The sequence below is a fragment of the Papilio machaon genome, chromosome 17 (assembly GCF_912999745.1).
Source record: "Papilio machaon chromosome 17, ilPapMach1.1, whole genome shotgun sequence".
Lineage (NCBI taxonomy): Eukaryota > Metazoa > Arthropoda > Insecta > Lepidoptera > Papilionidae > Papilio > Papilio machaon.
Genome location: NC_060002.1, coordinates 7,030,824 through 7,058,551, shown reverse-complemented (window position 1 = coordinate 7,058,551; position 27,728 = coordinate 7,030,824). Strand labels below are relative to the sequence as shown.

Below are 27,728 nucleotides of genomic sequence, written 5' to 3'. Positions count from 1 at the left end.
ATGATTTTGAGGTTATGGATGTTTTGAAAAATTAAATCATTGAATTAAATATAAATAAATTTCTTATAGAACCGTAGTAATAATTGTAAAATAATAAAATAAATTACACTGTGAAAGAGTAAATTTAATTTGACTTAGTGTGGTCCTTTGGGTATGATTTTAATTTTAAGTACAAAAGTATTACAAAATGTATAGAACTTTATTCTTTAAAAGGTAAGCAAAAAACAAAATTATATTACACAGTCCATGCGAAATTTAAATATATTATGAGTCCAAAAACTCAGTCTTCTTCCTATTTTCCAACATTTCTAGGTTGCCGTTCAGACAAATCAGAAATGAATACTTAATAAATACTACTAAGCAGATAATAGATAGTAAATGCTCAGTAAACACTGTCGACCATTTGGTTCGTCATATTTCGGTATCAACAATTTTCTGCAAGAAAAGAAAAACTGCAGAGGAAAAGGTAAGTTAAAGCCTAGTTTACTTTAGTTTAATTCAAGTGTTTTGTATGTATTTGTAAATGTATGTATTTTTTCCCAGGCTATAGAGAACCATGGTAGGCGTGTAATACGATATTCTCCTAAAGCTGGTTCAGAAGTGGTAGGAATATGGAGAAATATGACTGTTCAAGATCTAGCTAATGTGCTTAAGAAGGATATTGGTATGGATTACTTAATACTAATGTTTATTTACCATGGATTGCTTAGATCCTTGTGTATATTATTGTAAAATTATACTGCTGCATTACTTTTATTAAAATACTAGCTGTCGCCTGCGACTACATCGGCTGGCGAAAAAAAAATGTAATAATGCCTATGTGTTCTTCCAGACTATGTTCTATATCTGTGTCAAATTTTAACAAGTTCAGCCATTCATGAGATACCTTCAAACAAACATCCATCCATCTAAAGTTTTGCATTTATAATATTAGTAAGATATAATTATGACGGTTTTACACTACAATAAAACCGATATTATGTGCCGAGAAAACATACAGCATTGCTTATGAAGACGCATTGTATACTTAGCTTGAATTTCGCGGTCTTTCTCGCTCAGTTGGCAATAGTGACGGTTGGTACTCCCTGTATTCTGCTAACTTCACTCGCCAGCAAGGACGACGCTGCCGGCGTCATTTGCGGAGCTCATAGTCTTCACCAGGAAGAACTTCTGGCAATGCTGTATGTTTTCTCGGCACATAATATCGGTTTTATTGTAGTGTAAAACCGTCATATTATATGCCTCAGGAAAACATACAGCATTGCTTATGAAGACGATGTGTTTGTTATCTGCTGGTGAAATACATGTAACACACAACGCTATGATGATTAGGTTATGGTTAATATTAAAATTAATAGAAGAATATTACTTTAAGGACATTTATTGTAAACAAACTAAATAGATATCCACAATTGTGAACATAATAGACTCATTGTTAAACTATAATAACTACTGTTATAAATTATAATGACTACTTTTCATATAAGATTAAATTATTTAAAGTTTTCAACACAAAGCATTTGAATAAATTTTTCGTATAATCTTTGATCTAGGGTACTGAATTACTTGATCATTCTATAGTTGTAAAACATCTACAATTTAATCATTTAGGCTGGGGTAAATGTTTTGAAAAAAGAATTACGATCCTCTTTAGGTATTTCTATTTCGCGACAGTAGTGTTTGAAAAAGGTGTTAGATGACTTCCAGTTGCCGCGTGAAAGAATGTCATCTAAAGATTGATTATCATACCATCCGAAAGAGGCTATCGCGGATCTACAGCTTCCCGGAGGAGCATTAATTCCACTGTCTTTGAGCACCGATCGCACCCAGTTACCTATTACCGTGCGTGATGCGCCTTTGGTTTTGTTACCAATAGTGATAAAGAGGTCATATAAATCATTGTTTTTCGATCTCCTAGCGTTAGTTTTTTGTATAAGCAGCCTAACTAATGTAACGGGGCAGATGTTCTTATCATTGTGCACAGAAAGTTTCCAAGCTGATTGTCTTCGACCGTAAGTATCCGTCTTGGATCCAAAAGCTGGTATGAAGTAGATGTTATCTCCGTCATCTAGAAACCTATCGTTTGATATTCTTAGCAGAGTAAGGTCGTGAACTCGCCGTCCCGAAGCAAGTAGTAACACCGTGGCAGTTCTTCGCGCAATATCGAATAATGTGTCCTTCATGGGGTTTATTATTAACCATTCTAGTACCTTCCTAGGGTCCCAAGTAAAGGACGGTTTTATTATCTTGGGCCTGGCATTTCCTATAGCTTTAAGGACTTGCTTTATAATAAAATGTGAAAAATTTTGTTGCTCGGTATAGGGACCACAATAAGTTAGGATTGCTGATTTATGAACGAGAATAGTACTGTAAGATAGATTTTCTTTTAAAAAGAGGGTCATCAAGAATTTGGCGATCTCAGCAGGTTGGGGACATTTGGGATTAATTTGACAGTCGCCACACCATTTCAGCCATCTTTTAATAGCTGGTAAATAGGTCGATAGGGTGGACTGTCGCCAACTTTGTTTTATTAGTTCCTGTTCTTGTATAGACCATCCTTTTATTTGTTCCCCCCACCCCCAATTTTCCAGACTTTCAGGGTTAAGGTTTGAATCTGTGGGGGAGGTTGTGATGTTGTAACGTCTATCATGTTCTGATGTAAGTTCTGAAGAACGTATGGGCGATCTAATGCTCTGGATTTCAGGTCTTGGAGCCAGAAGGCTCGTGGCCACTCCGGGGCTACTATCAGGTATGTTCCTATGGCTTTGTTTAAATGAGACAGTATTCGAGGAAGCAGGCTCGGTGGGGGAAACACCCATGCCAGATGATAGTTCCATAGTCTGCTGAAGGCATCTGTGTAGCTTGCTGATTGATCTGTGCAATCTAATGACACATAATTTTTTACTACCGCAGTCTCTTTTGTGGCAAATAAATCTATTTCTGGTACGCCCCATTTGCAAAAGATTTTCTTTGTTGCTTGAGGCAGAAGATGCCATTCTGCGGGCTGTTTCCCTCGTGACAGTCTGTCTGCTATTATGTTGTATCTCCCTGGTAGGTAGTGGGCTGTTAAAGTTATGTCGAACCTGTCTGCAAGTGATAACAGCTGGAAGGTTAGTGCCAGCAGTCCCATTGATCGCGTTCCGCCTTCGTTTTGAATATACGCAATCAGAGTCCGATTGTCTGTTTGAATAAGTACATGTGAATTCTTCAAGGTCTTCGCTGTTTTCTCGATTGCTGCTAACACGGCGTAAAGTTCTTTTTTGTTGCCATGCCATGTTTTCTGATGAGTTTTCCATCTGCCTGACATCAACTTCCCGTCTAGGTGAGCTCCCCAACCCAGGTCCGAGGCGTCCGTCACTAAGAAGTGAGTAGCTGCAGTCTTGTGCACGGGAGCTGTATTTCGTGTGGCCCCTTGCCACCACATCATTTCTTGACGAACGACTGGAGGGATTAAATGCCGCTGATGGGGTTTTCTCCTGTTGATTTTTCGTAGAAAGATTTGCGTGTTTCGACAATGAAGTCGCCCTCGAGGTATTACGAAATTTGCGAAGTTTAATTGACCTAGTAATCTCTGCAACTCGTGAATGCTTGCTCGATTTTTCTTCAACAATTGGCTTAACGAGGTGTCTATATTTTGTATGCTCTTTTTTGGAAGGCGCATTGTATTTGTTGCCGTGTTCCACTGTATGCCTAGATATTGCAAATCTTGAGTGGGTGTTAGAACCGATTTTTGATAGTTGATGTGCCAGCCCAGGTGTTCCAAGTGCCCCACAACCTCCGCGGCCTGCAGGCATAACTTGGATTGGTCCTGATGGACCAAAAGGAAGTCGTCTAGATAGACTAGAACACGACAACCTTTTGCACGCAGGGTCTCCGCGACCCAGCATGTTACGGATGAGAACAGGTGGGGCGCTGACGCCAATCCGAATGGGAGACAGGTCATTTCGTATAGTTGGTTTTCGAAGCTGATCCTTAAGAATGGCCGGTGTGACTGGGCTACTGGCAGATGAAAGTACGCTTGTGATATGTCGATCTTTATCATCCAATCTCCTGGTTGTAAAAAATCTGGCACGGACGCGTGAGAGATAAGCCGAAAGTGTCTCGTTCTTATGAATTTGTTTAATTCCCTTAGGTCGACTATGGGGCGCATAGATCCGTCGCTTTTCCCTCTCAGAAAGAGTTTGGAAATGAAGCTTGGTGTCTTCTTGGGTACCTTTTGCAGTATATTTTGATTCAAGAGATCTTTGATTATGTGACACATTATTGCAGAAGGCTGGGTTGCATATTGATTCATAATTAATTCCGTAGGCATTAAGAGAGGAGGGTTTTTGTAAAAGGGTATACGGAACCCCGTGATTGCAGTTATAATATAAGCGTTGGCACCTAGTGCCTGCCATTGTTTCTTGAACACACTTAAACAACCTCCTCTGAAAGACGTTGGATAGTCATTTTTTAGCGTCCTTGTTACGAAAGGGTTGATTCCTTGTATTTTTAGGAGCTTCTGTTTTGTACTTTTGTATTTGTTTCGTTTGTTGTGTTCTGCGGGTATTACGAAAATTATATCTATTGTTTTGTATATTGGACTTATAGCCCGAAGTGGAAGGGGCCTCTCTAGTCTTATAATGATTTTCTTTATTTCTTTGAATTCGTGATGATGATAACCAAAACTGTGGTCCCCCGAAGGATTGAATGAAAGCCCTCAACTCCGTCTTTTCGAATAAAAATTCCTCGCAAGGTGGAATATTATAAAGCGCGGCTTGAATGTTTTTATCCTGAATTCCATCAATTAATCTCTTACGTCTCATTTCTATGCATTCGGCACGTTTGCCACAAATGATTTGTAATAGTTGTTCTGATAATTTATATGACGATGAATCACTACCGAATGTCGATGTAAATTTATTAAAAATATTTTCACATCTTAATTCATCTCGGTTATTGTGTGCCCAATCAATAATTTCTTGTAAACCTGACTGCAATAATTCCCTTTGATGTAGCATACCATTTGTAATGGCGGCCATAATTTCTTCTGTGGGAGCTAGAAAATCCCTTCCCTTGTTCAGACAATACAATTCGTTGTTTATCTTTAAGTTGCAAAACCCTGGGGCCGCCAACATATCAATTAACGCTTTTTTATATCGTATATGTGGCCAGGTAGACGACTTAAAGTGTTGAAGTTTTATTAACTGTTGTAAGCGTTTCTCGTTTGCCGTTTTACGCACTCTATTTTCTTCAAAGTTAGTCCTACATTCTCCTAAATTAAGTGGTTCCGGCATGGAAGCAGGGTTGATTAAGAAATCATTTATAGAGGGCGCGTTCTCTCGTGATGCATATTGTTGGTGCATAATAATATTCGTAAGGAGACTAACCTGGTTAAACAGCTCGGCGAAACGAGGGTCGTCAGAAGCGTTTTGATGTTTCTTTTGTTTCTTACGTGGCGGCCCCTCTTCAACGTTACCCGATGAGCTGCTCTCGCACGACGATTCTTCTGCTGTATGTTTTTCAGGCGAAGAATTGTCCGCTCGGCTTGTCCCGGCGATAGCTTCCCCGCCGTCTTCACTCGGCGCAGAATTCATTCCGATACTTTAAACTTTGAGAACTTAGAGAAACTGAGTTGAGAACAACCGTTCTCGACGAAAGTACACAACGCTATGAGCTCCGCAAATGACGCCGGCAGCGTCGTCCTTGCTGGCGAGTGAAGTTAGCAGAATACAGGGAGTACCAACCGTCACTATTGCCAACTGAGCGAGAAAGACCGCGAAATTCAAGCTAAGTATACAATGCGTCTTCATAAGCAATGCTGTATGTTTTCCTGAGGCATATAATATTTTTATATTTTCAAGTTTATGGAAATTTATAATTATGATTGAAATCTGTTATACTACAACAGTGATTGTCAAACTTATTTCTTTCACCGCCCCCTTTGAAAATCAATTATATTTCAGAGCGCCCCTAATTTTTATTCAGCCCTAAAACTTAAAAACCACAATTTCATTACTTTAATTAATTTCAATGCCCCCCATTTTTTGGGCCTCTTATCGCCCCCTCCTAGGTTTCAAACGCCCCCAAGGGGGCATTATCACCCACTTTGGGAAACACTGTACTACAACATAAAATTTACAAAACTTTTTCACACTTTCAGATCATATCTATAAAGCTCTCGAATTTGCGGACAAAAATTCTGACACGGTATACAAGAGAGATACAGTTATACACAATCCACAAATAGTGAGGGAAGTTGTAAAAATATCTGGCTGCAGGTTCAAGCTTGTCGCAAGACCTGATGAACTAACCGAAGAAGAGGAGGTATGTCAACCCTGTCTCCGACTCATTTATATATAAATATAGTAGCTTTCTCCCGCGACTCCGTCAGTGCGCAATTAAAAAAACTTAATAGGGGTATAAAAAATAGATGTTGGCCGATTCTCAGACCTACTCAATATGCTCACAAAATTTCATGAGAATCGGTGAAGCCGTTTCGGAGAAGTTTAACCACAAATACCGTAACACGAGTATTTTATATATTAGATGTAGATATGTCACATATAGACACAGTGTTATTTGCTTATTTTGAATCTTTCTATTATATGTATTCTGAAGTTTAGTGAACAAAATTACTTAAAAGTAGCTTAATCATTTATTCATCTAAATATATATGAAAAACTGATCTTCAATTTATAGACTTGTTTAATAAAATAATTTAACTATTTTATGGTTTTACATAGAATAAAGATGCGGTTCCAGCGCCACCGTCACCGGAGTCTGCGCTCCGCCCTCGACCACCAGTTGTTTGTGTTATGGGCCATGTTGACCATGGCAAGACCACACTTCTCGATGCCCTCAGAGACACCGCTGTGGTGGACCAAGAATTTGGAGGGATCACGCAACATATTGGTGCTTTTGAAGGTAAGAAAAGTGATAGAGACCAGAAAAATCAACAATTACACAAATGGGCTCGCCTAGTATACTACCACAACTACATAGAAGACAGGTGTGAAATTAATTTGATAGGTTTTTTGGCTTTTCCTGTATAAAGTACTAGCTATCACCCGCGACTCTGTCCGCGTAGCATTAAAAAAAACTAACCTGTGTGTTCTTCGAGACTATGTTCTACATATGTGCCAAATTTCATCAAGATTTGTTGAGCCGTTCTGGAGATACCTTCTAACATACATCCATCTAAACTTTCGTATTTATAATATTAATAAGATAAGATTTAATAGAAGACGGTATGTTCTAATTGTATAAGGGTCAGTTTGTTTGTGTAGTGAAGTTGAAGTCAGGTGAGACGGTGACGTTCCTGGACACGCCGGGGCACGCGGCTTTCAGCGCGATGCGTGCGCGTGGAGCCTGCGCCACTGATGTGGTCGTGCTGGTGGTGGCCGCAGATGATGGTGTCATGGAGCAGACGGTGGAGTCCATACGCATGGCCAGAGAGGCTAACGGTGAGACTGTGAAATAATTATATTTATATATAGTCATCTCTATTTTTATCAAGAGAATCAAAGGGAAGACTATATTTCAAATTAAACTACAAAAGAAACTTTGAAAGTAAATAATAATGTGACTTTTTGTTGCAGTTCCGATACTTGTGGCGATCAACAAAATCGACAAGCCAGGTGTGAACATTGTAGGTATGCTTCTTCTTTTTTATTTGTCTATTTCTATAAAGCTTTTTGTACACAAGATAACGTAAATTGTCGAAATCAATGTACGGTTGTGTTGAATCGTTGACAGGTACAAGTTAGCCACTACATGTCAATTGTATTAATTTATTCCGCCATCTTGAAAATCGTAGCAACTATTGTCACGACGATCTTGACAAACTATACTGAAAACGTCCGCGATGCGCGTTCTGTACGACACCTTTATGACATTGTATTGCGTAAGTCGCTTAGCGATTAGAATCGCCGGTTTTTGAAGATTTACGTCGCCTTGTGTACCTAGGGCATTAGATTAGTTAAATAAATTAGACAATTTATGTTTCTTTTACTTGTTTATATTTATACTAGCTTTTACCCGCGACTCCGTCCGCGCGGAATAAAAAATAGAAAACGGGGTAAAAATCAGCCGTTCTTGAGTTATAAATAGTGTAACTAACACGACTTTCTTTTATATATGAGCCAATTATTTTGAAAGTGGCCTAACTCCATTTATCTTCAAATCGAGATATTGAAAGTGTTGCGTTTCAATGAATTTAAAAATATACGTATAAGATACTAAGGAGTCATGCTGCTTAAGCGTATCTAAGGATGTTAAATTTAAAGTTCCTGTTAAAATAGTGGCAATTATTAAATAAATAACGTGCGTTTTCTTATCAAGAATGGAGTTGGGCCACTTTCAAAATTAACAGCCAGATTCATTATAAAATTTGAAGGTGCCCAAGTCCATTCAACATAATTTTAGATGTTTCAAATTGAAAAAAAGAATACGGAATTTGTTTTGCATATGTTGAAAACACTTCGGAAACATAATTTATGCGATTCAAAACATTTTTTAATTACAGAACATAGAAAATTACAAACATTTTATTACAAAACAATTTACTATTCATCTACATTTTGTGCGTGTGAAAGGGATTTGAAAAAATCATGATGTTCTGGTGGTATGTATCGTAATAGGTCAATCATGTCCTTAAATTTTGCTGATGTAACTTGCCTAATATTTTTATACAATGGTGCCAATACAATATTTTCGAACCTTTTTGGTCTACCCCGACGTGGTAGTAAGTTCAGAACTTTAAAATTTTCATTTTCATTCATGGATGTCTTATAAAAAAAATTATATGGTTCATTTCTGACAAAACGCATCCAACACATTCTTAACCAGTTTACTGATTCTCCATCAGAATTTTTTACTCTTTTAAAAATTGCGTCTTCTAATAATTTTGTCGATACAAAATCTTCCTGTCTCATTTTATTTAGTATAAAATTATTACCCTTCCGAGACTTTTTAATAATCTTGTAATAATTTTGGGAAACGTACAGTAAATTATTTTTTTTTAATGCCATTTCTACCACGGCAAAATCTCTATCATTTGGTAAAAACGAATGTCCTGATATTAAAAATTATGATCTATAATTTCTACATTATTATCCAAAGCTTGGACAATTTTCAACCACATTAAAGCTACTTTAATGTTTCTATTTTGCCCGGTGCACATGTCACTGTAAGCTATGATGTGTTTTTCACTTCTTAATTTTTTAATATGTTTTAAGATGCATGAAACAATAACTTGATGTAACTATAAATGGAGTTGGGCCACTTTCAAACTACACGGCTCAGTTATTCAATTAATTCGGAAAACTTATGTGTAAAAAATGTATCGTATTTTCTCTGAATATAAGCAATCTGAAGTGCTTCACTGATAAATAACATGAAGTTGTACATGTAACAATGGTAACCGGCAAAAAATTGAAAAACGGAGTTAGGTCACTTTCAAAATAAACGGCTCATATATAGGTAGATAGATATAAGTTGTAATTGTAGTACATAATGGACAGGGTGAGTTCAAAACACAGTTGTTTTATTGGTGACAAAGATGATGTGTTTGTATGTAGGAGCGCACAGTGAATGCGCTGGCGCAGCACGGGGTGGTGTGCGAGGAGCTGGGGGGCGAGGTGCAGGCCGTGCGCCTCTCCGCACTGCGCCGGCTGCATCTCGACACCCTGGTGGAGGCTCTCACGCTGCAGGCGCATCTCATGGACCTCAAAGCTGACCCTGGAGGGTATGTGGAGGGAGTGGTCCTTGAATCGCAGGTCGATCCACGACTCGGGTAAGATGGATTGTGTATATTTAGGAAGTAACTTTTTAAAATTGCTTCAGTATATTTGGAATTTATTTGTAACAAATATTGTAGGAAGCAAGCTACAGTTCTGGTACAGAGAGGTACACTGCGCAAAGGTTGCGTACTTGTAGCGGGTGCGGGGTGGGCTAAGGTAACATTTTGTCCAATTTATTCCTTTTTAAGTGTCATTCAAATTTCATACACATTTAAATATATATTACACACTAAATATCAATAAATGAATACGTCTTTGCTTGAAAATGACGACTTTTGCGTCATTCCGAAGTAAATTGGTCATGTTAAAGTTCCTGACAATTGATTCTATCTTTCGTGAGCGGTAATATGGCGAAGATGAAATAGGCACAAAATAACATGGTTCTTAGCCTGTCTATATATAGAGGTCAGTATAACTTTGTATGCAGGTGCGCATGCTGCAGTGTGGGGAGGGGTCAGTGGTGCAGGAGGCGGGTCCAGCGCGCCCAGTCAGTGTGCTGGGCTGGCGCGAGCTGCCAGCAGCTGGGGATATGGTACTCGAAGTCAGCTCCGAGGTAACCTTGCTCTCTTCTACGAGACCAACTGTCAGATATTAAGCAAGTCTAATATTATTTGAATTAAATGATGCAAATTCCTGAACGCGTGTTTACTAAGTTTGTCATCTTTTCACAGAAGCGTGCCAACGAAGTGATGAGATGGCGTCACAGCCAGCGTATGAAAGAGAAGCAGGAGGAGGACCTGGAGGTGATCAGCGCCAAGGAGGCTGAGCACCGCGCTCAGTACAAGGCGCGGCTGGCTCACAAGCGAGCGCTCGGCCGGCTCAGACTGAGGCCCGATGGTCCCAGACAGAAGCAGATACAAGAGGACACGCATCCCACACTCAGTGTTATCGTTAAAGGTATACTTTTGTTCTAGAAAATTATTCTTCAGTAAATAATTATGTATTTGATCTTTTTGGTAAACAATGAGTTTGCGTTCCGACAAATATGTGGCATAATGGCCACTAACACCTTTGCCTTTTTTGATGTAGACACTTTTTTTCTAATGATCTCTATAAATTGTTAGGTCATTGCTGGAATAACAGCAACTTTTCCTTTGTTCAGACTTAAATGGGTCTTTTGTTGTTTTTTGCGGTTAATTCTATCTCTATTATTAGTTTGAATTCTCCAATAGTGAAATCCACCAAAGTGGTGAAAATCAAATAGGCACAAAATACCACGTTTTATAGCCTGTCCATTTATAGTGGATATAGAAAAAAAGATAGGTGAAAATATAGGAGTATTGCGCGGGAAGTCGACAAGTTAACAACAAAATGTGGTATTTGATAGAATTTTGATGATTATTGTTGTAAATAGTTTTATCTTAGTGTTTTGAACAAGAAAATAAATGTATTTTGGGTGTCCATGCTGATGTTTTGTGAGTTTTCGTCGTCTGTTCGTTAACTTTTTACTTCGAAGTGCAATTTAAAATGCACAGTTGGGAAGTGCCATACGTTTGCTACTACCAATGTTTGTAAAGTCTGCTTTTTTTAATAGATTTAAATAAAATTTCAAATAAATATTGTTAATGACTGATATAATTCGTATCAGGTGATGTGGACGGTTCAGTGGAGGCGATTCTGGACATCTTGGAGACGTATGACGAACATGACCGTGTACGTCTCGACCTCGTACACTACGGTGTAGGACATGTCACACCCAACGACATTGAGGTAAGTTGTTTCTACGCTTTCTGTTGTATTTGCAGTGAAAACCTACTGTCGATATATTTGAACAACGTTTTGTCATCCAAGCTTTAAATATAAATGCTTCATCAGTAAAAATCTGTAATAAAGGAAACAATACCAATTTTAAAGCTATACCTTGTTAAAGAAAAGTTTAATTTTAATTCTGCTTATTTACTTATCTATTTTTTATTATTAAATATTTTAATCTTTCGTGAGACATTATCAGAAACAAGTCGGTGTGATCACCGGACGATCAAACTTGAGTTAAATCGTTCTTAATTAATTTTTGGCTGGCACATAGGCTACTTATAATATTTTTTGTTTTATTTCACGCGGACGACAGTTAGTATTTTACATTCCACAAATTAAATGGAATATAAAATACTAACTATCGTCCGCGACTTCGTCCGCGTGAAATAAAACAAAAAATATAGCGTACATAAGGTTGAATTTCCAGATAGCGAAAGCGTTCAATGCAGTGATATACGCATTCAACGTGGAGTGTCCTACGACTGTGGCGGCGGAGGCGCGGCGCTGCGCTGTCACTGTCATCTCACACAATGTCATCTACCGCCTTGTAGATGACATCAAGCAGCAGATCAGCTCCAGGATACCTAAACGCCAGGAGGAGGAGATTATCGGTGAACTTAATGTCATACTAGCTGTCATTTATCGCGTGGAATTAAAAAAAACTTATTAATTAGCTTATTTAGTCCGTTTTCAATATTCTACATCTGGCAGATTTAGATTTATATGTGTAGGTATAGATTCATTTAGATATAAGTCGTAATCATACGAATAATACTCAACATTCGTTAAATGAACGTAAATGACAATCTCATGATAATCTCAATAAAAAATGCGTGAAATATAACTGTCATTTTGGATTTTACATACAGATTGTACAATATTATTAATCGTAAAGATATTTTTAATACAGTTGCTCAAAAAGTGGCGTATTGCAGGGACGTATAGCGTTCGGGAAGTGGGCTATTACATACTCGTGCTTTTTCTTTACCTTTTCTGAACTCGTGCGTTCTCTTTCTAAACTGTCAAAATAATGTCTATTAAAAAAATCAACCGCGAAATTTTTACAAAAAAAAATCCATAGAAGTTTTTATGATTCATGCAAATATTTCTAAAAAGAAGCTACTAACTTATTTCAATATCAGATTTAATGATTTGATTCAGTGAGTTAGGTTAGGTTTCATTTCATTTAATTTTTATTGCATATCAAAAAAAAACTACTGAAAACTTGGCTGTATGGCCATAGTTCCCTTTGCCCACCCAGAATGGGTGAAGAAAAAAATATCTGCTTAATTTATTTTACGGTCGGCGCCAATTTCCAAAAAAAAACCTTTTTATAATTCTATAAAATTGCTTCATTTTTTCGCAACTGTATTAAAAATAGTTGTTCAGTACAAGTGCGGAATCGTCATTGCAATTTGTCCCAACTGTCAACTTGTAGACATTTGTTGGAACTCTTTGCAATGACAGACTTTTCGCACTGGTAATGAAATATTTTGTGACGTAGGCGAGGCGAGTGTGTTGCAACAGTTTGTAGTGTCTGAGGGGAAACGTCGTGTGCCAGTTGCGGGATGTCGTTGTGTTCGCGGAACACTCGCTAGACATGCTCTGTATAGAATTATACGCAACGGACAAGTTTTATACGAAGGTATTAATATAAAATTAAAACCAAATACAATAATTAACGTATTTTATAAGATCCTTGCTCTACTTTTTAACTTTATAGGTAATCATGACAACACATACTCACGCCTGTAACTCAAAATGGTAGGCAGAGATTAGTGACTTCCATTTGGTGTTGTCAAATGAATGAGCCGCGTTACCGTATTTTTGTACCGGGAATTCACACATTGCAGGCTGCATCACAATGTTTTCCTTCACTGTAAGAACGTCGGATAAATATATATATGTAAATCGAAAAACACATTAGTACATGACGTGATTCGAACTCAAGACCTGCAGATTACAAGTCAAATGCTTAACCCTTTAGCCACCGACGTCTATTACAATAATAAGAATCAATATAATTAATCTTTTAGGTAAATTAGCTTCAATGAAACACCTCAAAGAAGAGGTGACAACAATAAAACGAGACATGGAGTGCGGACTGCGCTTTGACACAGAGTTCGAGGTGGAGGCTGGAGACACAGTCACCTGCTACAAGATGGTCGATGTCGACGACCACACAGACTGGGATCCAGGCTTTTAATATGTTTCAGATATTAGATAATAAATTATAGACAAAATTATTTTATTGTTTCACTACTCCATGGATGTTCTGTTCACTGAACTAACCTTTTATAGAAATCAAATTGAAGGAAAAAAATATCGTTTTGACTACTCCACGGAAGTTCTGTCTTCTAAAACTTAAGTTATATCTATCATTGCCTTCCCACCCTTTTTTATAAGGAAAAGATGAGAAGGGGAAGTGAAATTGATAGAAGAGGGGAAATAGAAAGAGGATATATCGTAAGTCCTCTCCTTTGTCAATCAAAGGTGGTCAATGCGTTTGTAATGGCGGATTTCACGCTCGCTCGTTTGCCACCTAATGATATGAAATCCAACAAGAAAGGTATTAAATGTAATTGCGAACTTTTACGTATTAACGTACCATTTTTCAAGAAATGGGATCTTAAACGTGATCAAATAATCTTTACTTTGTGACTTGTCCACATTTCGAAGCGTAAATCACTTGCGTTCTCTTCTCTTATCTAAAACCTACTTCAAACTTTTTAATAATTTAATTTTAACTTTTAGTTTTGTGATCAGTGAGATGCTCAAAATATTGCATCGCATGTCATTGGTTCCTCATACGAGTACTAAAACGGTTGCTAACTATGGATATGTATAGATAACTTAAGTCACTGAACATCTTACGTACAATTAAGTTCTTTTGCCATCGCAAAACAAGTTTAATAAAGGTCTAAGCGTGTGTTTTTGAGACCAAAATCTCAATACAAGACATATCGTCTATCATGATCTTTGACAAAACAGAAATAATTAGTTATTGGTCTCAGAAACCCGCGGTAAATGAAACTACAACAATATAAAGAGAATCGTCTATTAACTTGATAGGCTTATAATTTGTGTCTCTCTAGATTTGAACAAAGAACTTCGTCTCAATAAATTAACGTCACAAAATCAGCGACATCTAGTAACTTTGAATGGAACTAATATCGTTACAACGAAAATACAAACAAATCAGTTTAATTTTTGGGTAAATTAATATTTATTATACATATTAATACATAACAAATGTACGAATCTATAATTTTACAGAACGTACAAATTTAATAGTGAATTATGAATTGCCATTGTATCATGGATAGGGTCAAAAATAACTAAAATATATTTATTATTCAATTAAATAGCTGCCAAAAAAAGCAATATATATATATATATTGATTAGGTCTTATCATTATAACTGCATTGCTCCTTTGAAATATTTTGCACTCATCATTACAAAATATATAATACTAATAAATTTTAACTAATAAAATCTGGAAAGTTTAAAACTGACATGATTACAGCATGAGATACGTCTTTTTGAATTTTCATTTGAAAAAATTTAAATGTCAACTAAAATTGCTTTAAAATCTTGTAGTTATTACTACATTTAAATTGAGAGTAAAAAAAAATATACCAACATCTCTTTACAATATTTATAAGAATTTAGAATATCTTATAATTATTGTATTGTGGGTAGTTTACAATTTAGAGAACAGAAAACTAACAGTTTTTAATTCTGAAAAATTCATGATTTTTTTTTAACTAATTGATTTGAGTTTTTACTAAAACGCATTTCATCTCATGCTATTCAAATTAGAGCATCACCAATTTAACATTTTAGATGATAAATTAATGTTAAATTAACAAAATAATTTAAATAAATTCGAAATTTCAATTTTAATAATTTTTCAATACAAAAAAAATACAATAATAGTTTGGAAATGTATAAATTAGAAACAACTTTAAATAGGGGAAATGTGACTAAAATCAACTAAATTTACTAAATAGTCAAACACGATTTTTATTTCAATCTACCCTCTTTATTAAATGATTTTTTTGTTTCATTACCCCGGTAGTTAAAATTTTTTGTAGAATAATAGGGTGTAATTAATGATTATCCAAGTTTTGGATAAATGTATATAATTGCCATTTTACATGAACTTGATACACTATGACTGTGTCAAAGGGAAAGATATTAATTCCTAACCATGTTGAGTGAAAATTTCACATTAATTTTTCATACATTTTAAGTGGTAAAGGTTGAAACTAAAATCGTATTTGATTGAACTACCTTTTACAAACAATTGTAGAACACAATTTGAAAATCGACAACCCATGAAAATGCCTCAGAATTTTTATATGAATTCGCTGTCAAATCTCACAGACATATTTAAATTGCTTACAAAAAACTCAAATAAATAACACAAATACATCGAGAAAGCACGAGTGCGTTCGTATTTTGAGGCAGACATTTGTTTACCGATCAAGTCAATAAGTAATAATTTAAAAAAAAAACATACTAATAAGTTTAAAAAAAGGATGGATGGATATATACCCTTTTGTATAGAACACGGTGTGTTGATTACAAGAAACCATTTTACGTAATACGTTTAGTATACTTTGAGTAAATTATTTTTTTCATAAAGTAAAAAAAAAACTTCACATATTTATGTTGGCAAGCATGTAAAAAATTAGACGACATTTTCTTTTAATAAAGTAAAAATATTAAGTGACCTTGCAAAAGAGAATTCTATAACCACTATTGTAACTTCCATTGAGTTAACAGCCCTATCAGTTTGACAGTCATGAAATACAATGATCATAGACAATAGAATAGAGTTTGACGTTTTCCCGCCATCGCGTACATTTTGTATCGCGCAAGCAATCTTTGATCGCTCCATAACCTATGCACTATATTTACAGTGAGCCGAGAAAGAACATATTTACTTATAATTACAATATACACTCCTCTATACAGTCAAATCTCATTACTATTGCTACAAGATAATTGCTTTTTCAATATCTCCAATTGTATGAATGAACAAACGGATATTTAACAATGATAGTGTAATTTTTTGTTAATGTTCATAACGAAATAGGTTAATTTAGTATTTACATCATGGACAGTGAATACTCTTACACGTAACAAAAATTATTAAACAAATTTTTGTAGTAATCCAACTGCCTTTTTATGTATGACATTATGAAAATATTTAAAATATCAATAACATATGTAATAAATAATTCAAAGTAGCAATAATCACTCACGCAACATACAAAATCAACTATATTTTAATCTCTACAATGGAATAGTGTAATTCTTCCAACGGCCGAATATAAAACTGTTAATAAATGCCTACCATTTCACATATCCAAACAGTCTGTTCAAGGAATATAAACAAAATTATAATTGTTATATTAATTTGTAATCATAAAATATCTTGTGATATTATAAATAATATTTACTTAACAAACTCGATAGACTAGTTTGCAAATGTGAGTATATTTGTCAAATTATGGAAACAAATAACGAGTTTAAAATGAATAAATTTTGAACAGACTGTGATGAAAGTTGGTATTAACTAAAAGTGTCACTTACAGAGCCTGTAACACGGAGCTACTGAACTATGTGTGTCAATGCACTGCACTGTAGGGACTAGTCGACGAGGTCGATGCGGTCTGCGCGCTCTGTGCGGCGCGGGCGCACGTCCCCGTTGTGCTGCCGGCTGGGCCGCGCCCACGTGTTGACGCAGCCGTCCGCGCACGCCGTCACGAAGTACTCTGCGCGGAACAGCAGCGACGTCAGCCGCTCGTGTGCGATCTTCTTGCAGATCAGCGGCTCCAGCACCGGACACTCGTCGAAGCGCGGGCAAGACGGCGTCCCGATCAACTTCAAGGGGTCGTACGTATCGTTCGTATGCATGCCTGCCGACTTGCCCCGCAGTGCGACCGTGTTCGTAGCCGACGTCTTCTCGGCGGGCTTCGACAGACTAAAGTTCCTCCGGTGGTCGGATCTCCGCTCGCCGAACGAGAAGCCCGCGAGCCGCTGCGTAAAGTTGACACCGAGTGAGCCGGAGCTCTCGTCCTTCGCTTTGCCGACGCTGATGTTCAACGTGGAGACGTTGTTCGCTTTCGTCTTGGCGGCGGGCTTGGCGCCGGAGGGCTCACCCGCCGCGTTGTTGTGACCACTTAACTCTGCATGCTTGTGCCCCACCTTGTTCGTCTTGGTGCACTTTGCGGGAACCTTGGCACCGGGAACTCCGTTGGGAGAGAAGTTCTGGCTGTTCGGCGACAGATGCGCCGAGGCCCGCGCCCGCACCGGTGGCCTCAGCACATCCTCGGTCAAATCCCAAAAACACAATTGCGTGTCCTGCGAAACACTGCCTAGTCTGTAGCACTGTACACTTTCACTTTTCTTGTCCTCATCTACGACTTCTTCGCTGTCGCCCTCGCTGAAGCTGACCACGTAGGGGTCGAAGGCGACCACGGACACCCAGGACCTGTGGCCTTGTCCCCGCGCGACCACTCTCCTCTCGCCGAAGGACCACACAGTAACTAGGTCGTCCTCTCCCCCGACCACCACGTACTTTCCGTCGGGCGACCAACATACACATAAAAATCCACCAAAGTACGATCGGGCTCGACCGATCAGTTCCATTGTGTCGTAATGAAAAACCCTAAGGAAACCGTCCTGTGATACTACAGCTAAGTTGGTGCCACACGGGGAGAAGGCGAACTCGTTGATGCAGCTGCCGTCGACACCGATGAGCCACCTGTAGAGGGGGTTGCGGGTGGACTTGGTGCGGCACGTGTGAATGGAGTAGCCGTCGCCCTGCTTGAACAACTGGTAGTGCGGGGAGGCGGTGCCGCAGGTCAGCTCCTCGTTGTACACATACAGCTGGCCCGAAGCATGCGCCGCTATGAACAGATTGCTTGACCCCGGCACCCACTTGATGCAAGTGACGCGTGTCTTATCTATCAGTCTCTGGAAACAATGACACAATTCAAAGAGTTGAACAATGATGTTCATGGATATATATAGACTTTTGTGCCTGGAGGCATAATTTTTTGTATCGTAAACTGCTAAAATGAAGCTACTTGATTTTTATGCAATGCTTTACCTATATTAGTTCATGTTGTAAATTATTGTGAAATGATAATGAGACTGACCTCTTCATTGTATAATTTACTTAATTCCTTTTTAATAGGATCTATGAGCTGTATTTGTCCAGTAGAGAAGCCAACGACGAGCGCGACGCTCTCTGGCGTCACCGTAGCCGCGTTGAAGTCGTGACACGTTGGGTTGGTGCCCTTGTACATCTTTTTGTCCACAGGCTTTGTGAGGTCTGCGGCCTGGAACCACAAATGATGGTGTAATTAGATGAACAACGCCTTGCATGTTATGCCCCTTTCACTGTCCCCACTTATTACAAACAAGACTGGCTTGGCCGAAATGTTTTTGTCAGCAAGCTAGGGTGCACGTAAGGATGGCATAGCTCGTAGATATACCATAGCAGCGCCATCTATTGATTACTTACTCAACCCAGTCGAAAGATATCGACATCTGTTAGAATCATTTGGAGTTAACAGATAATTGTGTGACTGTCAAATAATAACAGACAAAAAATTAGCAATAAATTAAAATTGCGACTATAATTTGAGATTTAAACTATCCTATCTCTCAAGTTGGATCGAACTGCACATGGTGTGCAAATTTTATTATAATCGGTTAAGTGGTTTAGGAGTCCATTGAGGACAAACATTGTGACACGAGATTTATATATATTAAGATATATATATATATAAAAGAAAGTCGTGTTAGTTACACTATTCATAACTCAAGATCGGTCGAACTGATTTAGCTGAAAATTGATGGGGAGGTAGCTTAGAACTAGGAGACGGACATAGTAGCTTTTTTATCTTGTGTGATTTTTTTTATTCCGCGTGGACGGAGTCGCGGGTAAAAGCTAGTTATAAATAATTGTTTTGAGAATTTAGAAGTCTGTTAAAAATCATGAAAAAAACTATCAGTTTTAATTCTGAAAGAAAAAACATGATTTAATTATAGTGACATCTTGATTCAATGTAACTGAATCCAATCAATAACAATTAGAAATGCTGTAACAATGTTGAGTTAGTTACTTCTGCCTCAATGAACACTACAGCCTAGTCTCAATAATATTTCCTGTCATTGAATACAACCTTCACATCATATTACACTTACTACATGAAACTAATAACTTTAATTACAAAACTAAAAATATGTAATAACCACCCAGCTATATTAACTAGCTTTTACCCGCGACTCCGTCCGCGCGGAATAAAAAAAATGCGCACAAAATGAAAAAGTTCCTATGTCCGTCTCCTAGTTCTAAGCTACCTCCCCATCAATTTTCAGCTAAATCAGTTCGACCGATCTTGAAGTTATAGTGTAACTAACACAACTTTCTTTAATATATATAGATAAACATCTTATTTTCATACTTTCTGAATACACGTAAAAAATTAATAAAACCAATTTATTATATAGAAATTAAAGTATAGAAGAATTTATTGAATAATGATATTTTTTGTTGGACATGAAATAATTTTACTTTAATTATGTTAAATCCCACTCGGGTTGAATTCTATCCCATATTTATATTTGCAACATGTTTAAATATCATTTTTTAAGTTAATCTGCCATCAGTTACTACTTTTATCAGATGTGTTGATCAGTGATTTCATTACTTTACAGGTGTTACTCCACTAACGCCAGCTACCCATGATGTACAATGTTATAACATTTAAGAATTGGTATACAGCAATTTTCGATTTACATATGTACATTTATCCGACGTTCTTACGGTGAAGGAAAACATCGTGATGCAACCTGCACATGTCTGAGAAGAAATTCAATGATATGTGTGAAGTCAACCAACACGCACTTGGCCAGCGTGGTTGACTATGGCCTAGTCACCCCTAACTTGGGGTAGGCTCCGAGCCCCTCGGTGGGGACGTATAGTGAGCTGATGATGATGATGATGAAAACATCTTTTCTCTTTTGTCTGTTTTGATAATTTTTAATAACAATTATAACAGGAAATATGCAATCAATATGAACTACTACTACTTGAGATACAATAGGAGATAGTAAGCTGTTAGATAACTAATGAAGCGTAAAGATTATTTAATTTTACTGGATTTCCTGTACCTAAGTTGCACACAACATGCATTTAATAACAGGCAAGAATACCATGTAAACAAATTATAACTAAATCAATGAATTACCTTCTTAACACCTCTGTAAACATAAACATAGAGTTCTTTCCCATGATTGAAACATATTCTGTCATCGGAGGCCTGACCGTCAGAGCCGGGTGCGCCACTCCCCGGCCCCGGCGGCAACGACACAAGCGACACGCGGACATGGGTCGAGCCCGAGCCACTGGTGTAGCCCACACGGTTCGGTCTTGAGTACTCTGACAGCGTCATCAATCTGTACGTGCCTTCCCGCGTAACGAACTGTGTCTTCACGTCATCCTTCCCTCCGGAGTCCGGTTGCACGGCCATGTTATCATATCCTGTTATTATTCATGGAGGCGGCTAAGGAGGCCCGATTCCGATCAGTTGACACTTGAAAAGTACGACACCGCACGCGAACACAGCCGCCCATTAATTACGTTCATCTTTCACATGTGTACAGTGTTGTTTCAGTTCATTGGCAAGACAACTATTAAACTTAGTGTTATATTTGTCTTAATTACTAAATGTCGAATCAAATTAGATATTCTTGTGTATGCAACATAAAAAGTCATGTGTCAGACAACATGACGGCTGGTCGTTTATGGTGCTATTTTAATTTTTTTTTCGCCAAGTGATGCACAGAGTCATAAACAGAAAATAAAAAGAAAAGATTCTCCTAAATAAACGATTGCTGTGACGGTTATTCTTCTTCAAAATTTGCACAAGTTCGTACATTATATTTATAATATCAAATCATAATTTTAAATACCTGTTATTTCTTAGAGACTTCATTTTAAAGAAGTATCGTATAGAGAATATCTCTTCTCTCAATATCATTTTCGGAGCCCATATGTCTCAACTTTTAGTATTGAAAAGTAATAAAAACACTTGATCCAAATGTTAGTACTTCTCAGTTCTCCAAATAATATGTAAAGCTATTATATAATTTATTGTGAAGTTATTCACCAAGACATGCTACTTATACTACACTAGCTTTTACCCGCGACTTCGTCCGCGCGGAATAAAAAATAGAAAACGGGGTAAAAATTATCCTATGTCCGTTTCCTGGTTCTAAGCTACCTGCCCACCAATTTTCAGTCAAATCGATTCAGCCCTTCTTGAGTTATAAATAGTGTAACTAACACAACTTTCTTTAATATATATAGATAGATAACTTAATACAAATTAATTTTAATATAAAAAAAAAACACCAAAAGTGATTTGAGAACATTTAATTACTACAGATTTACTTAAATATTAAATGTAATATACAATATGTACTTTAAGTCACTAAACCACTTTCTGATTCATCCACTTGCTTCAGCACAGCGGATTCTGCACTACTTTCGACTTTATTTTCTTCTGCATTATCAACATTTGCACTTTCAGATTCATTTTTATTATCTTCCTTGTCAACTGAAGTTAATACACCACTTTCCATCTTATCAGCTTTTTTGTTTACAGCTTTTTCTGTAGTTTCATCTTCTTTACTTTTGTCTCCACTATCTAAACTCTTGGCTTCATTGGTACCTTCTTTACCTTCCAGAAACTTATCCCATTTATCTAATCTAGTATTAATTTCTGCATCAGTTTCAGCTATCTTGTACTTGGTCCAGCCATCCCATATTTCAGCAGTTATCTGCCTCTTACCAAACCATCTTCCATTTATAAGTTGCACAACTGCATCAGCTTGCTCTGGTTCTTTCATTGTAATCTGGGCTACCCCCTCAGGATGCTGGTCATAGATAACTACTTTCCTGACATCTCCACATTTTGCACATTCCTCCCTCAAGTCACTTTGATAGTCTAAAATCAATTGTACATCTTCATTGAAGTCTTTTGGATGGAAAAGATTTTTGACTATGACAACCTTTTCATGTTTGGATCTTTGTCCTAATAATTTCTCTGGTTTCCAACCAAACAAATTCTGTTGCATCTTTCTTATTTTTTCCAACTCTTTTTTCTTTTTCTTTTTAGGTTTAAGAGCAGGATTGTACTCTCCTTTCAGTTGAAAATGAGCTCTTTCAACTTTAACTTTATTACCTTTTAGATCACTACCATCAAGTAATTTGAGTGCCAATTCTACACTTTCAATTTTTATATAAGTGCACAGAGCATCACCCTTGAAACAATTTTGTTCTTTGTCCATGTACAATTTTACTTTCATTTTCTTAGTGGTAGGGTCTCTTTCCACTAATCCACATTTTTGCATAAAATTAACAAACTCCTCTTCATTCAAATCCAAAGGCAAATTGGATACATACACTTTAGTATTTTGATCATCTGATTGTTCAAACCACTGTGGCTCATTTTTTCTTTTAACAGCTTTATTATCTGCCTTCTTTTCTTCTTGTTCCTTTTTTTCTTTTAATGTCTCATCTTTGCTGTTATCTACAAATCCATAGGACATGAGATAATAGGCTAAAAATTCATCATCAACTTTAGGTAACCAAGCTTTTTTATTTTCATCCCAAAAACATTTGGTACCATCAGCATCTGTGTAAACATGAGTATCATTCTCATAGCTATATACTCGGCCTTGTGTATCATTAGGATCCCAAGAGTTAGTCTCTTGATTCCAGAAATATTTCTGCTGGCTTGTGGGATCTGTGTACACAGCTTTATCACCTATATAAGTCACATATGCTGCATAGTCACCCCATGATGAAGCATCAGCTGGTTTTCCCTTAGTAAGTGTAACATTATCAGTTACCTTTGGTATACATTCTTGTACGGGTTCATCTATTTTTTCATCAACGCTTGACTTATGAACCTCTTTGGATTCCGCAACATCCTGTGTTTTGTTGCTTTTATCATTCTCAATGTCCATATATCTTGCATTTTCTGCAATTGTTTCAGCTGTTTCTTCTTTTGACTTCTCATTATCTTGTTCGGAAAGTTTTAGGACTGTTTCACATGATAGTTTGATAACGAATCCCGATTTAACATTTTTTTCAGGTTTTGACATACTGCTTGCCTATTTTAAGTTAGCAGGCAACAGTTAGTTATTATAATCTAAAAAAGACATTTAACTTAGTAAGAATTAAAAAATTTAGATAAATTATTAATTTCTTATATTTTACAGTTGTGTTGTCAATGTCAAGATTCCCAAAGAGTAACTAGAGTAACGAGCAACTAGAGTAGCAAAGACAAGCACCTAGCCTCTAATAATTAAAAAAAGAAGAATTTTATGGGTATTATACGTATATACACTTACTTATATTATTATATACCTAAATTGTAGACATGTGAAAATCTGTTCAATGTGATTGTTTAAAAATTGCATTTTATCTGTTAACCAATTAAAGCTACCGTAACTCCTCTTTGGAAAAAAGCAAAAAATAAATGAAAATCCAATCATAAAATAACTTTATGTCAAATTGACTTAAAAAGTCGTGACAAAACATACTTCTTAGTATTTTCTTACAAAAAATATATATAAATATGGAAGATCTGAAAAATGTGTATATTAGCCCGTTGCCGGATTCACCATACGTAAAGCCATTCCGCTTTAACTATACACAAAATGGGAAGGAGAAAACTTGGGACCTGCTGGAAGTTCATGACAGCGTTGCTATCGTAGTCTTCAATGTTAGTAGGAAGATGATGGTTTTTGTCAAACAATTTAGACCTGGTGAGTTTATTATTATTATATCTGAAGCTAAAACTGAGTTACCCCAAACAAAAGTTTTAATTTTGTCTACTTGGGATAATGTATGTTTAATTTTTTATAGCAATTTACTACAATTGCATCAGCCCTGAAGATAGAAAGAAAACTACAATAGACACGACCAAGTATCCAGCATCTCTGGGCTTAGCGCTTGAAATGTGTGCAGGTATCATTGACAAAGATAAAACTGTTGAGGAAATAGCAAAGGAGGAGGTTCTGGAAGAATGTGGATATGATGTACCATTAGAAAAACTTCACAGGATTACTTCATATAGGTATGTAGCTACTTTATTTAAAAAAAAAATCATAATGTTATGACCCAGAGTAAAATACATATTTTTATCTGCAGCAGTTAATCTGAAGTTCAAGGCCATGTTATTATTGATAATATTATTTAACTGGTTTAAGCACTTAATATGGAGATAAAATATTAATATTAGAACTTTATTTCTTTTATTTCTTATATTTTTGCTTACAGACAGTTTTAAGAGTCCATAATTTTACTGAAATGTCAAATAAACAGTTATATCAAACATATTATTATGTCTCTTATTAAATAGAATTTTAGGAATGACAATAATATTACTACTAGGTAGACAGTAGAAACCTTCCTTTAGTTCTAAATATTTTATATTTTATTTCAGATCCGGTGTGGGTGTACAGGGAGCCCTGCAGACATTCTTCTATTGTGAAGTGACAGATGATATGAAAACTGAGAAAGGTTTGATATTATTATAGTATAGTGCCTAATGGTTACAATATAGACTCGATATTGCTGTAGCAGGTGAAATTCCTATCACTTAACTAAACGAGGGCACAAATTTTTGGAATGGTTACATATAGTATTCAATAAATCTGCATAAGAATGATACTTTAGTAGTTAGTTAGTAGTTAGGGCTCAGTTTTCCGCAACTCCACGACAAGCGCGTATTTTGCGTGAAGGCAGGCTGTGGGCTACTCCAGCCAGCCCAGCTCCCCAAAGAACCCCAGCAGTCCCTTAATGTTGCTGGTGATCTCTGGCGGCGACCTCGGCAGACCGAGGTATCTGGCCCTGTAGTCGGACACTGCCGGGCAGTGTTGTATACAACACTGATACTTTAGTAACTACTAATATTAACTGTAAATGTAATTAAGCAAGTTATATTTATTTATCTAGGTGGTGGTGTTGATGATGAGCTGATAGAAGTTATAGAGAAGACAATACCGGAAATAGAAGAGATGGTGAACTCTCCGGGCCCCATTGCCAGTCCGCCCAGCTGTCTCTTTGCTCTGATGTGGTTCCTACACTATAAGGCAGACAAGTTTAGAAAGTAAGTTTTTTTTTAAAGTAACTTAAAAGTGTATCTTAATGTCTGGACTGGGTCTGATGTTGATATCCTGCTGTTTTAAAATTCATAGAAAAGTAAACATTTATTAAGGTACATAAAATGCTTTTGTCTTTTATTAGGGTTTTTTTTATATATTCTTGTCTGAAACCATTCCTTAATTTTTACCATTAGTAGATAACAAATGTGTTTTCACATGATTTCCCTGTAAGTATTTAAAAACAAAAAATTAAATAATTTTTGCCCAAAAATAATATATGCTATGTATTAAGAGTACAATGCACATAGGATGTTTGTTTTTTAAATAAAGTTAATATAGTCCTAACATCTATCAAAACTTTATGTTCTGAAACAAAATTTTATTAAAATGCACACATTTTTGTAATGTTTATTTTATCCATAATGATTTTATTTATGTATTTATGAGTTTTGGATGTAGTTTATTATAAAAATATTCACTGGATTATGTTATGTAAATATTGTAATAAATTATGAAGTCGAACTTGTATAAGCAAGTCCGATGGTTAATGAGAAACCACCATAAAGTGTAAGTGTGAGAAAAATATTGCAGTCCCTTGGATTCTAGAGCATTGGTGGCTTAGGGGTTAGGACTTGACTAGCAATCTGCAGGTCCTGGATTCAAATCTCGCCATGTACCAATGTGTTTTACGATTTACATATGTACAAATATCTGACGTTCTTACGATGAAGGAAAACATTGTGTAACCTGTACATATCTGAGAAGAAATTCAATGATATGTGTGAAGTCAACCCGCACTTGGCCAACGTGGTTAACTATGGCCTAGTCACCCCTAACTTGGGTGTAAGTTCCGAGCCCCTTAGTGGGGACATACAGTGAGCTGATGATGATGACTTGGACTATTACTTATCCAGGTTCGACTGTATATGATTTGAGTTGACATAAGTATTATATCTATTAATTTAATTAGCTTCTTAAAAGTGAACTTTGTACTTCATAGAATTTTTAGTGTTGTTTGTTTAGTTAATTGTGGGTCATATTTTGGATTATGTAAGACATTTTATTTGTCATACTGTTGCTTTGTTATTATAATTAAATAGAATGAATTCATGTGTTTTGTTTATTTCTTACTTTGATATAATGTTTTTTTTTTTGGCCAGAACTTTTGGCGGTCACTGTGCTGAATGCAAGAACGGTCTTTTAGGTGAATATTGAGTAATTCCTAACATTGTTTTGTTCAGTATTTAGTTAGGTATATTATTTGGTTAATTTATTTAATGAAAAAAAGCATATAGGAAACTAATTACCGTAATTATTCAATTGGCGTTAACTTTGGCTTATAAAATAAAAGCATCGTGAATAAAGAACACTTTATTCCATATCCTATTACTTTATTGTCCACGCGGATTAAAAAAAATCATACTAAGTAGCCTATGTGTTCTTTCAGACTATGTTCTACATCTGTACTAAATTTCATCAAGATCCGTTGATCCGTTCCGGAGATACCTTCTAACATCTATCCATCTTTAGCATTTATAATATTAGTACGATAAATAAATTTATTATATTATTCCTAGCTATTACAAATATATTTTTACAGCTAAGAAAGCCTAGTTACTTCGTAAAGAACATTTTCAATGAAGAAATGTTTTCTATTAAATGCATCTTAGAAAATGGTATACAGGAATGTTGTACAGTATCTTGAAAACTCCATCATTATAGTTGAAACGACTTGAAGTTATTTTGAGTGTATTGTTGTTAATTTTATTTGGTTTTCTAAATTGAATAAATTATTAATAATTATAATCGATACTGTATCATTTGTAACTTGTGATAATAAACCATAAGTTTGGTTTGTATGGTCAACTGTTATCTATGCGGTTAGTATCAGAGAACTAGGTTTTTTTATTTACAAGGTGGCAAATTAGCAAGCGGTCACATGAATTCGTCCAAATGGCGAAGCGACCGCTGCCCATAGACATTTG

The 27,728-nt window shown here is 36.3% G+C and overlaps 4 protein-coding genes across 4 annotated transcripts; 2 read left to right on the top strand and 2 right to left on the bottom strand.

The window, feature by feature from the left end:
- LOC106707924 (translation initiation factor IF-2, mitochondrial) lies at positions 1–13,783 on the top strand. Its single transcript, XM_045682019.1, has 15 exons — positions 1–11; positions 313–466; positions 544–664; positions 6,143–6,306; positions 6,726–6,906; positions 7,269–7,445; positions 7,581–7,630; positions 9,561–9,775; positions 9,860–9,938; positions 10,210–10,335; positions 10,454–10,679; positions 11,371–11,492; positions 11,965–12,148; positions 13,042–13,182; positions 13,574–13,783. Exons 1-15 carry the CDS (start codon positions 1–3, stop codon positions 13,741–13,743), a joined length of 2,121 nt encoding a protein of 706 aa, XP_045537975.1. The 3' UTR covers positions 13,744–13,783.
- A 3,217-nt stretch (positions 13,784–17,000) lies between these two features.
- LOC106707923 (WD repeat-containing protein 20) lies at positions 17,001–21,354 on the bottom strand. The gene is made up of 3 exons (XM_014499371.2): positions 20,814–21,354; positions 18,714–18,896; positions 17,001–18,528 (listed from the first exon to the last, which is right to left on the bottom strand). Exons 1-3 carry the CDS (start codon positions 21,093–21,095, stop codon positions 17,200–17,202), a joined length of 1,794 nt encoding a protein of 597 aa, XP_014354857.1. The 5' UTR covers positions 21,096–21,354; the 3' UTR covers positions 17,001–17,199.
- A 679-nt stretch (positions 21,355–22,033) lies between these two features.
- LOC106707925 (HIV Tat-specific factor 1) lies at positions 22,034–23,864 on the bottom strand. The gene has a single exon (XM_014499373.2). It carries the CDS (start codon positions 23,734–23,736, stop codon positions 22,051–22,053), a length of 1,686 nt encoding a protein of 561 aa, XP_014354859.2. The 5' UTR covers positions 23,737–23,864; the 3' UTR covers positions 22,034–22,050.
- Positions 23,865–24,165: 301 nt separating this feature from the next.
- LOC106707933 (uridine diphosphate glucose pyrophosphatase NUDT14-like) lies at positions 24,166–27,372 on the top strand. The gene is made up of 6 exons (XM_045681904.1): positions 24,166–24,402; positions 24,503–24,713; positions 25,083–25,159; positions 25,595–25,748; positions 26,904–26,947; positions 27,344–27,372. Exons 1-6 carry the CDS (start codon positions 24,213–24,215, stop codon positions 27,355–27,357), a joined length of 690 nt encoding a protein of 229 aa, XP_045537860.1. The 5' UTR covers positions 24,166–24,212; the 3' UTR covers positions 27,358–27,372.
- Positions 27,373–27,728: the final 356 nt, after the last annotated feature.

Excerpts from the sequence above, each read along its gene's own strand:
- LOC106707924 (XM_045682019.1), top strand. Across the intron at positions 9,776-9,859 it reads CAGGTCGATCCACGACTCGG|GAAGCAAGCTACAGTTCTGG; the intron begins GTAAGATGGATT and ends CAAATATTGTAG. Across the intron at positions 10,336-10,453 it reads TACTCGAAGTCAGCTCCGAG|AAGCGTGCCAACGAAGTGAT; the intron begins GTAACCTTGCTC and ends ATCTTTTCACAG.
- LOC106707933 (XM_045681904.1), top strand. The coding sequence starts at position 24,213 with ATGGAAGATCTGAAAAATGTGTATATTAGCCCGTTGCCGGATTCACCA. Across the intron at positions 24,714-25,082 it reads CACAGGATTACTTCATATAG|ATCCGGTGTGGGTGTACAGG; the intron begins GTATGTAGCTAC and ends ATTTTATTTCAG. Across the intron at positions 25,749-26,903 it reads AAGGCAGACAAGTTTAGAAA|AACTTTTGGCGGTCACTGTG; the intron begins GTAAGTTTTTTT and ends TTTTTTGGCCAG.
- LOC106707925 (XM_014499373.2), bottom strand. The coding sequence starts at position 23,736 with ATGTCAAAACCTGAAAAAAATGTTAAATCGGGATTCGTTATCAAACTA.
- LOC106707923 (XM_014499371.2), bottom strand. The coding sequence starts at position 21,095 with ATGGCCGTGCAACCGGACTCCGGAGGGAAGGATGACGTGAAGACACAG. Across the intron at positions 18,897-20,813 it reads TTTACAGAGGTGTTAAGAAG|GCCGCAGACCTCACAAAGCC; the intron begins GTAATTCATTGA and ends TTGTGGTTCCAG. Across the intron at positions 18,529-18,713 it reads GTAAATTATACAATGAAGAG|AGACTGATAGATAAGACACG; the intron begins GTCAGTCTCATT and ends CATTGTTTCCAG.